At 41.1% G+C, this 11,278-nt stretch overlaps 1 protein-coding gene across 6 annotated transcripts in view; it reads left to right on the plus strand.

Annotated features, from left to right (window-relative positions):
* Positions 1–10,086, plus strand: part of ANAPC1 (anaphase promoting complex subunit 1) — a 113,963-nt gene extending 103,877 nt beyond the window's left edge. For 4 of the 6 annotated variants that reach the window (XM_059659147.1, XM_059659145.1, XM_059659150.1 and 1 more), the window contains 5 exons: positions 503–589; positions 2,119–2,214; positions 3,457–3,655; positions 8,448–8,582; positions 9,722–10,086. In XM_059659147.1, the coding sequence (XP_059515130.1) occupies positions 503–589; positions 2,119–2,214; positions 3,457–3,655; positions 8,448–8,582; positions 9,722–9,837 (633 nt within the window). In that variant the 3' untranslated portion in view covers positions 9,838–10,086. Of the gene's footprint in view, positions 1–502; positions 590–1,404; positions 2,054–2,118; positions 2,215–3,456; positions 3,656–8,447; positions 8,583–9,721 lie in introns of those variants that run through there. The other 2 variants (XM_059659148.1, XM_059659151.1) reach the window with 2 other exon arrangements.
* The last annotated feature ends 1,192 nt before the right edge of the window (positions 10,087–11,278 follow it).

The following is an 11,278-nucleotide window of genomic DNA, read 5'->3' on the forward strand; positions in this document are numbered from 1 at the left end:
ATCACTTCCATCTCCAGAACTCCTTTCATCTTACAAAATGGAAACTTTGGCTCCATTAAAGAGTAACTCCCCACTTTCCATCCCATCCCCAGGCCTTGGTAACCTCCATTCTACTTTCTGTCTCTATGATTTTGAAGACTTATTATCTCGTGTAAGTGGAATGATAGATCCAGTATTATTCTTTCTGCAAGTGGCTTGAGTGGCATTTCCCTCCCATACCTTTTCTGCAACAATCTAGTTTGCTTTTCAGTTAGTCAATGAATGAGGTGAAAGCCTTTTTTTGGGGTGAGTTGTGTAAGAAAGACCTGCTTATTATTGGCCTTTTGATTTCTTATAACTTCTGAGAACAGGTTGATGAAACTCTAGCAAGTTTGTACAATCTTGGGTTTTGTGGTATCATTGAAGAAAAATGAGGTAGATTTCTTAAAACTGCATACGTTGCCATTTGAAGCATAAAGGAAATAATCCTTTGATCTTATATTTCTTGTTATTTAATTTTTAGCCTGAAACAATTTCAGCATTCACTTCTGATCCAGCACTTCTGTCATTTGCTGAGTATTTTTGCAAACCCACTGTGAACATGGGTCAGGTATGCATTATATGATTTGCTTATATTGTCTGTTATGTCTATTTGTGGATGCCACCAAGAAAATCTATAGTACCCTTACAAAGTCTAAAACTATAAAATTTAGTAATTTCCTACCTTGATAGAAGAAGCAAGTTAAAATTTTGAAGACACTAATTTTAATAGGTGATGTAACTTTCTTATGTCTGTTCTTATACTGATTTATGTTTTCAGTGTTTACAAACCTCTTATATTTATGTAATTTTATTTTATTTCCTGTGTATTTTATAACCCTTCTTTCTGTTGACCATAAAACTGTTCTCTTCAGGATTCACAGGTTGCCCAGATCACTGATTTATTCAATAGTTGCAGATGGCAAAGACTGGATGTAGAATTAGATGATCTGGGATTGATGGCCAATTGCCAACAAGAGTGTGTGTGGCCTTAAAAAAAATTTTAACCTCTCCAAGAGGCAGTTACCTCATTTTTAAAAGTGGGATTAAAAGAGAACCTACCTTACATTCTTGTTTAGAGGGTAAAGTGGAATAACCTGTACCCTCTAATTTATTGAATCTTCACTGTATTCATGCATACATTGGAGGTTTCGTGGGTTGGGTTCCAGACCACCGTGACGACACAGGTGCCATAGTGACGTGGGTCTCATGGTGATGTAGGTCATCATATTTTTGCTGGAGGAGGGTCTTGTGTTCAATTCATAAAAAAGTGCAACACCTGTGAAGCGCAGTAAAGCAAGTGCAGTAAAATGAGGGATGCCTGTATTAGACACTCTGCTCAGTACTTCATGTAATTTTCTCATTTAATTCTCACCCTGAGGGTAGGTACTTTATCATTCGGGGTTTACAGATGAGGAAACTGCCACTCAGAGATGTCACATGCTCAGGATCGCAACTAAGTAAAGACCGGGCACTGCATCAAAGGCCACAGGACTCGTACCTGCCCTTAACCTCAGCTGGGTGTGACTTTGCTGCCTCCCCAGACTTGTTCCACTTAGTGTTTCTACTACATCTTTGGGTGCTGGGTTCCCTTTTTGGATCCTGCCCTTGCCAGCACAACCCAAGGATTGATTCACTGCTCTCTTTCATAGCACTTACATCCATAACTGTCCCTTGAGACTTAATTTTGGTTGTATTTTATTGATGTTTAATGTTGCTAGTTCTGTGATTTTATAAAGAGCCAGCTGTTTTACCCTTTTCTGTTACTCACTGCAGAGCTTAAGAATGGACCATGTAGCCTGGCCAGTGTGGGTCAGTGGTTGAGCATTGACCTATGAACCAGGAGGTCACAGTTCAATTCCCCATTAGGGCACATGCCCAGGTTATGGGCTCAATTCCTGGTAGGGGGTGTACAGGAGGCAGCCAATCAATGATTCTGTCTCATTATTGATGTTTCTCTCTCTCCCTTTACCACCCTCTCTGAAATCAATAAAAATATATTAAAAAAAAGAATGGGCCATTTAGTTGGTATACAGTTGTTCTTGATTTGATTCTGGAATGTACACTGATGTGTTACAAACAGCTTCTGATTTTTCACAGAAGCAGGAACTTCTGGATCTGTTTTCTTCAGTGCTCTACGAGTGTGTTACTCAGGAGACCCCGGAGATGCTGCCTGCATACATAGCAATGGATCAGGTGTGGTTCCGAAACCTATTTCACTTCTGACGAGACGTATTCTGAACGGGGAGAAGAGGTTCCCAGTGTTCATCTTTTTACTTCTCTGCATTTAGAAATTCAGAAAATGAAGCTTTATCAAAGTTGAAAGCTCTGTGCTTATCAAAAAAGCTCAGCATCTTTTATGACAGCAGTGCCCTCTCTGGGCTACCATACTCCAGGGTTCCCATTCACCTCCTTGTGTGGCCTCTGACCTCCCTCCTGAGAGCCTCTCCATGGAGGAGACGGTGCAAGTGAGCAGTGAGTGAACAACTGTGCCTGCTGCTGGCAGTCATGTGCACACCTGTGAGCTGAAGCTAGCAAGAGGTTACAGGACCGTTTATAGTTTAGGGAGTGGAAATTCGTTTTTAATGTGTGTGTGTGTGTTCCTGCTGTTTTAAAAGGGCAGTGAGGAAATGATGCTTGACAGCTTTCCTACAGGATGGAAGCAATTGATTCCCTCTGGGTTATTATACACATAAGGCTTTTTCGCAGTGTATCTTTCAGACTCAAATTTGCAGTTAAGCTAAGCCAGTAGTTTTCTAACTTGGCTAAAATTTATCTGGGAAATCTTAAAACACAGTTCCTCAAAGCCCATTTTATAGCTACTGGGTCAGAATTTCTGGGATGAGGTCTAGGGTGTACAGTTTTAAAGGGCTCTTCAGGTGAATATGATACAGTGTGTTTACAGATAAGCATCTGGTAAATCATCTAATGGCATAATTGTCCCTACTGAAAAGCAGAGTGGGAAATACATTTAGACAGGGAACAATCTCCCAGACCTGAAAACCACACCGTACTGAGTAATGTGCTAACTAAAAGGCAATGTCCAATATAATCACATAGGCCCAGAATGCCTCACTGCCCGGTCTCCGACAATATTGAGTAGGAAGTGTCAATGTGGGAAGTGCACACTGGTGCTGGTTGCCATTGTGGCAGGGAATGTGCTTTCCTTCGGCTGTGAACCTTCCTTGTTGCTGTCTCAGGAGGTCTCTATGGAGGGAATGTCCTGTATGGTTGCCACCATGGCGGCTTTGCAGATGGGTCCTGAGAGTAGTATCAGAATTGTTGCTTTTGCCTTCTGGCCTGACCCCAGTCATGCCATGATACCCACCAGGGTTCCCAGTGGTGACTGGCTGTGGACCTGTTGGGTTTTTCATTTTTTTCAGTGACCTCATTTCCCTGTGGCTTTTACCTAAGAGCTATTCCTTTTCTCTCCTCAAGGCTGTAAGAAGACTGGGAAGAAGAGAAATGTCTGAGACATCTGAACTTTGGCAAATAAAGTTGGTGTTGGAGTTTTTCAGCTCCAGAAGCCATCAGGAGCGGCTGCAGACCCACCCAAAGCGAGGGCTCTTCATGAACTCTGAGTTCCTGCCCGTCGTGAAATGTTCTATTGATAACACCCTGGACCAGTGGCTCCAAGGTAATAAAAGCCTGTGCCTGTTGTGCTTCTTAGATGATGCTGGGACTCAGCTTTTCTGTTCTAACATTCTCATTGGAAAGCAAGACGAATCTGAGGAGAAACCAGAACGCCTGTGGATTTGATGTTTCCAGTTAATGAAGTAGACTGATTACTTGCTTCAGCCTTCAGCTTCTTTAAAAATGTATTTGACCCTGCTTTGTAAACCCTGGAGAGAACATACAGAGCATTTTAAGTAGCACTTGACACTTAAGAACCTTTCTCTAGTGGTAGATCCTGTTTTCTTTCTGGCCTCTGTCTTTTGTTTCTGAGTGGCATTGCCTCCCTGAGGCCAACAGCTGTCTTCTTCCCTCTTCTCTACCTCCTAGGCCCCCAAGCCCCCACCCCCACTGTACACTGAAAATTTGGTGTGTGCATATTGAGCAAATGCTTGTTTTACCAACTCTTGAGTCCATGAGAACCTGGGACATCATGTAACAGTGGCCTTCTATCCGTGGATGTACTGACTTGTGATTGAAAGGAAATTGTGACATTACTCATAACAGTGTCAAAGTGAGTCTGCCCCCGGAGACAAATGATGGAGCCTTTTGACTTATGGAAAGCTGTCTGTGTGTGACATATGGCTGAGATTGGTTTTTAGTAGTTAACTCCTTGATTTTAGTCTTTTCTGTTCATTCAGATACTTCTTAAACATTTCTGACAGCAATCTGCTTTGGGTAAATACTAACCCTAGTAACATTAGTGGTAACATTCTTGATTTTTTCATGTACTAGCGATCAAGAACCTAAGAGTTTAACTATAATTAAGAACTATCTACCTAGGTCAACTGGTGTGGCTCAGTGGTTGAGTGTTGACCCTATGAATCTTGGAGGTCATGGTTTGATTCCTGATCAGGGCACATGCCTGTGTTGTTGGGTGTGCAGGAGGCAGCTGGTCAATGATACTCTCTCATCATTGATGTTTGTATTTCTCTCTCTCTCTTGCTTCCTCTCTGAAATCAATAAAAATATATTAAAAAGAAAAAACAGCAAAGAAAAGCTAACTACCTATAATAACATACTATGACATAAATTTCTGGAAAAAAATTAAATTATAAACCAGATTTGGGAAACAGCAATTTCAAGCTCCCATTGCTTATATTTAACACGTGTACCCTATCATTTCCTCTTGTCATTTAAAAGATCACAAATTTTTTTAAATATATTTTTTCTTACTTTGGGGAAAAACACAAATTATTTTATAGGCTTTCTTGTTTTGTTTCTATTTAGCATTTTATCATGTACTGCAGACCTTTGTTGTTGTTAAGAAATATGTCCTTAAATCTCTGATTTGCAGATTTCATAGAATGAAATGAAACTTTGGCAGTGACTCTAGAGCAGTGGTCGGCAAACTCGTTAGTCAATAGAGCCAAATATCAACAGTACAACGATTGAGATTTCTTTTGAGAGCCAAATTTTTTAAACTTAAACTATATAGGTAGGTACATTGTTATTAACTTAATTAGGGTACTTCTAAGCTGGACTTTGCTAAAAACGTCCTCAATCTCATTGAGGTATGTTCGCTGCCTTCGACCCCTTCCACCACTCCCATCCTCAACATGAATTGCGCCGCGCCTCCCCCGCGCTGCATATCCCCGCGGCCTGCCTGCGCCGCGTCTTTGTCGCCCGCCCGACCGACACCCCCCACTTCTTCTAATGCCAGTTCTTCAAAATAGACTCGCCCAGGCCAAAAACCGACTTCTGCGCATGGCCACAAAGTTTCAATCGCACTGTATGTGCCCAAAGGTGGTATTTTGTGGAAGAGCCACACTCAAGGGGCCAAAGAGCCACATGTGGCTCGCGAGCCGTGGTTTGCTGACCATGGCTCTAGAGCATTCTCTAAAACAGCACTGAACTGCTTTCGTCCTATTGCTCTTTAGGAGACTTGATGGTTCCAGCATTGCTCTGAGCCTCCACCAAATTTGCTGCCTCAGTTCCCCAAAATGTGTATTTATTTTCTAGTGAGGAACCATCATTTTTTAAAACTCTTAAATCTATGATCTCCACTCTCAGAAGAACTAGTTGTTGGCTTTGGGATAGAGCACAATAAATTCAGTGAAGATGTAGAACTGATGTATGCATCATCATGGAAATGTCCTCATGTTTTGCCTTACTTTTAAGGTCACTCAGTAATAACCCAGATGACTCATCCATCCAAAAATGCATTGGATTTACCATATTGTCTAGATGTGTATATGTCTCCTCAATTAGATTTTAAACTGAGCAAAATAAAAGGGATTTTAAGTTAAGAACATAGAGAAGTTTTATTACCTTTTTAATATCTTATTATGGAAAATTAAAACATAATAAAGTAAACAGTAGTTTAATAAGCCTGTCACCTGGCCTCATCAGTCACCAGCATTCTGTCATCCTTCTGTCATCTGTACCTGCCACATTCAGTTATTTCTCAAATTGTGCCATTTTTCTGTCCCCATCAGCAGTTGGCTGCAGTGCAGTTTTTGGCATTGTCAGTCCATTTAATGTTAGGCTGCTGGTGAAGATGTAGTGGTATCTCATTTAGTTTTAATTTGCATTTCCCTGGTAATTCATGGTGTTGATTATTTTCATGTGCTTTCTTTGTTACTCAGACACCCTTTGTGAAGTGTCTGTTTAACCTCTGCCCATTTTTAAATTGTCTTTCTTTTGGTTATTGAGTTGCAGGAGCTTCTACAAATTCTGGCCACAAGTTCTTTGTGAGATGGTTGGCACATCTGTCCTCCTACATTTTGCCTATTCCTTTTCTTAGGGTGATTTTGATGAACAGAAGTTTTAAGTTTTGATGAGGTCTAATTTCTCAGTTTGTTGTATAGTTATTACTTTGTAAATACTGTCCAAGAAACCTTTCCTACTCCAGGTCATGAAAAAACTTTAAAGTTTTCTATTAAAAGCTTTGCAATTATCTTTTACTAGAGGCCCAGTGCACAAATTCATGCACCAGTGGGGTCCCTCAGTCTGGCCTGTGGGTTCGGACCAAAACAGGCTCTCTGACATCCCCCGAGGGGTCCCAGATTGCGAGAGGATGCAGGCCAGGCCGAGGGACCCCATTGGTGCACATCAGGCTGGGGAGGGATGCGGGAGGTTGGCCAGCCGGGAAGGGACCCCGGTAGGGCTTCCAGCCCTTCTCACTAAGTCCCGATCTGCCGGACCCCAGCAGCAAGCTCACCTATCTGTCAGAGAATCTTCCCCCTGGTGGTCAGTGCACCTCATAGCAACTAGTCGATGATCAACTGTCTGCTCCCTGGGGGTCAGTGCATGTCATAGCGAGTGGTTGAGCGGCTTTAGCATATCATTAGTATATTACACTTTGATTGGTTGAATGGATGACTGGACACTTAGCATATTCAGCTTTTATTATATAGGATATTTAGGTATATGATTAATCTCAAATTAATCTTTTATGTGGTATGAGGTACGAGTTGAAATTTTTTTAAAAATTAATACAATGTCCAGTTGTTCCAGGACCATTTGTGGAAAAGACTTTTCTTTGTAATAAAATTGCTTTGAGACTTTGTTGAAAATCATATGCTGAATAATCACTGTAAATCTGTTTCTATAAGTGCTGTACCCTTGGCTGGTCAGTCTGTCTGTATGCCAGGACTATACTGTCCTAATTACTGCAGGTTCAGAGTAAAATCTGAAATCTGGTAGTAGGAGTCATCATGTTGAGAGGGAAAGTTATAGCACTAAATGCTTACAATATGAAAGAGGAACAGTCTCAAGACACTAATCTAAGTTCCTGCTCTAAGAAACTAGAAAACGAAAAGCAAAATAAACCTAAAGCAAGCTTTTCTTTTTCTACTTTCTTGAAGCAAAAACTTCGATTAGTGACTAACAGTTCCTTGCCTCAGGCTCAGCATTTTGCTCAGAGGAAGGACAGAATGGCTTATTGGTGCTTTGCCACAGGAATTAGGACATTTTTGTTTCCCAGAGCCTTCACCTAACAGGTTATCCAGCATCTCATATCTGGGACTTGAGCTGGAACTCCTGGACGTTCCTCAGTCAGTTCCCGTGACAGAGCATGTCCTTCTCCTGACCCTGTCCTGTTGGGAGAATGGGATTGCCTGGTGCCCAGACCACTAGTTCTGTAAGTGAGGTCCCTGGAGCAGCAGCACCTGGGCACTTGTTGTAAATGCAAGTTTTCTGGTCTCATTGAAGAAATTCTGGATGTGTTTTTATCAGCTCTCTGGGTTCAAGTTTGAGAACCTCTGGCTAAGACTAATCAGAATCTAGTCTTGGAGCTGAAGTCAGTCCCTTCCAGTGCTACACAGTGGAGAGAAGTGTGGTAAAGTGGGTGTTTGTGGAGACAGCTAGTGTGCCACTGTACTTTTATAGCACTCATCACAATTTGCAGTTATGCATTTGTTTGTGTGATCTCTCTGTTCCCCCCAACTCTAAACTCCACAGCGACAGTCCCTGCCTAGCACATTGTATGCGGGAAACGTATTTATACGTTTTACGTTGACTGGTAGTAGAGCGGCACGGGGCATGTATTAATACGTTTTTTATAGACTAGCGGTAGAATGCGGGTAACGTATAAATACGTAAACTAAAGTTATCGTAATTTTACTGAACGTTGCCATTTGCGCAAAAAATTAGCAAAAATGGCCAGCGCCACCTGTTAGCGCGCAATAAAAACTACCCGCAAACAATGTGCTAGTATATGGTAAATGCTCATTGAGTTCTTGGTGAAAAAGAATAAAAAGAAGGCATTCCCTCTGCCTGTCAGGTATGTAGTTTCATTTGTGTTTCTCTTACAGCTGGGGGTGATGTGTGCCTGCATGCCTATCTCAGTGGGCAGCCCTGGGAAGAGTCTCAGCTGAGTATGCTGGCCTGTTTCCTTGTCTACCACTCGGTACCAGCTCCGCGGCACCTGCCATCAGTAGGACTGGAAGGTACTGCAAACCTAAATCCCTCTTTCAATATCACTTAGGTTTTTAGTTTCTTGGTAGGAGACATATCTAGTGAGTTATTTTCTCTAGGGGGTTTTTGTCTTCATTCATGGGTGGATGTTACTTTTTAGAACCTTTTCTGACAAAAACTCTCTAAACTTTACACATGCATAAACTTTTATTTACATTCAGAAAAAGATGGGTTACTAGAAACACCAATTAGAAAGGATATATGCACCCCTATGTTCATAGCAGCACAATTCACCATAGCTAAGATTTGGAAACAGCCTAAGTGCCCATCAGCAGATGAATGGATTAAAAAACTGTGGTACATCTACACAGTGGAATACTACACTGTGGTGAAAGAGGAGTTCTTATCATTTGCAAAAGCATGGTTGGAACTGGAGAGCATTATGCTAAGTGAAATAAGCCAGTCAGAGAAAGATAAATATCACATGATCTCACTCATTTATGGAATATAATGAACAAAAACTGATGAACAAAAACATATCCAGAGACAGAGAAACATCAATCAGACCGCCAAACCTTAGAGGGAAGGTAGGGGAGGGTGGGGGTAAGGGGGAGAGAGCAACCAAAGGACTTGTGTGCATGCATATAAGCCTAACCAATGGACACCAACAACAGGGGGGTGAGGGCATGAGTGGGGTGGATGGGGGTAATGAGGGGTTAAGGACACATATGTAATAACTTAATAATAAAGAAGTTAAAATAAAATAAAAGCATTAAAAAAAAAAAGTTGGGTTCTTCCTCACAGAGCCCAAACAACCTGTACGTACCAACAAACTAAATGTTCATATTGTTTTTCTCTCTTAATTGATTTTTTAAAATTATTTTTAGTTTTTAAATTGTATTTAAATAATATATGTAATTAAAAAAATAGTTTCACATATAGTTAGTTATAGGTCACTTTCTGAAGTACAGAATGAATACATTTAAATGTTTACATTAAATTATGTTTTACAGTGCATTAGGGAAATTCATAATTTAAATGTTGTGTTTGGGTAGTTGATTTTAAAGGGAAGAATGCCAACTGTAACCTGGCTGAGGCTGTCTCCTTGAAGGAGGATGTGGGCTGAATCTATTGAGAGGTGTGACCTTTCCCACCATTTGCATCTCTTTAGGGAGCACAAGCTTTGCGGAACTACTGTTTAAATGCAAGCAGCTGAAAATGCCTGTGCGAGCTTTGCTAAGATTGGCTCCTTTGCTTCTTGGAAACCCACAGCCAATGGTTATGTGATTGCCTCTGGTGGAAAAACTGTCCTGCAATGTGACTTCTGCACAAAAACATGACCAAACAACACAGCTAAAGAAACATTTGTAAGTGTTATAATATAATCAGGGGAAATGAGCTGCACAAACCTCAATGTATTTTAAAACCTTAGTGTTTTAAATATTCTAGACTGTTGCTGTCAGCATTAACACATGATCTATAAAAGTGAGTTAGAATTTACTTTTTTAAATAAAGTTTTTTGGTTTGTTTTCAGAACTCTTGATATTTTCATTTGGGGTTCCAGAGATTTGAGCAGTGGAGTCTGGGCTGGGCATTGGTTTCTAAAGTCCTTCATCTGTGGTGATTCAAGTGAAGTGACTTTATGCTCAAAAATGCAGTTTTTAAAGCTTTTAAAATTTTCTACATCAACATAAGTCCTTCAGCATTTTCTAAGATGTCACAGTTGTCCTGTTTAAATTAGTTTGTACCAGAAGTGTGATTGATCATCTAAATGGGAGATTTATATCCTAAGGAAGAATTACCCAATGTGAAGCCTGTTCTAGATAGAGAAAATATGACATTCCACTATAGATATAGCTTCAGAAATTGTCTGTTTCCATCCAAGATGTAGAGAATATTCATCTGTATTAGGGGTCTCTGGACTAGAAGATGAAAGGTACTCATGGAGGTGTTTCTAGCTCCTGCTGTCTCCACTGTGACCTGTGCTCTGTGCTTCTTGAGGCCACTTGGACCGTAAACCGGTAGAAGCTGTAGTCACATCACATGTTCACTTCCTGAACTGTGGTGTTTAGCTTTAAAAGTGAAAATTAGAGCAAATAGAAACATTTCCATGGAGATTTTTGGCAACAATCCCGTGGCCTTGGTTCTTGCAGCGGGTGCTGCCATTCCCCAGACATGCATCTAGAGGCCGCAGGCCTGGCTCCCTTGACGCTCAGGGTTCCATCTGCTCTCCTGCCCCAGTGACTGCTCCTGCAGTGAGCGAGATGCAGCTGGCCCCAAAGGTGAAATGTGCTTCCCTTCACGCTTAGTTTTTCTTCTTTACCTAAAAAGAGATAAAATGGTACATTATAGAAATTCCATTTCAATCTAGATTTAAAGAACTCAGTATCTTGACTACTGTTGCTTTGCCTGCACTCTCAATTGTTTATAATTTGTATGCTTTTCTCTGATTGAAGAACGACTTGAGAGACAGTGACTTAACACATGTGAACTCTTATGTGTGAGGGAAAATGGTCATTACAATGTTGTCAACAAAAGCAAAAACAGGACTTAATACAGGAGCAGAGCAGAAGATTGCACAATCTGGAGACAACCCTGTCTCTATGTTGGGCCTTGTGATTAGTTGGTAGGGAGCAAAAATGGGCAGCGTGCTCTTGGGCAGGCATGCTAGCGTCGTCAGAATCAATTCCAGCTACTTAATGGGTTCTCAAAAAATCTTGAGTGTAGC

This window comes from Myotis daubentonii, chromosome 12 (assembly GCF_963259705.1).
Source record: "Myotis daubentonii chromosome 12, mMyoDau2.1, whole genome shotgun sequence".
NCBI lineage: Eukaryota > Metazoa > Chordata > Mammalia > Chiroptera > Vespertilionidae > Myotis > Myotis daubentonii.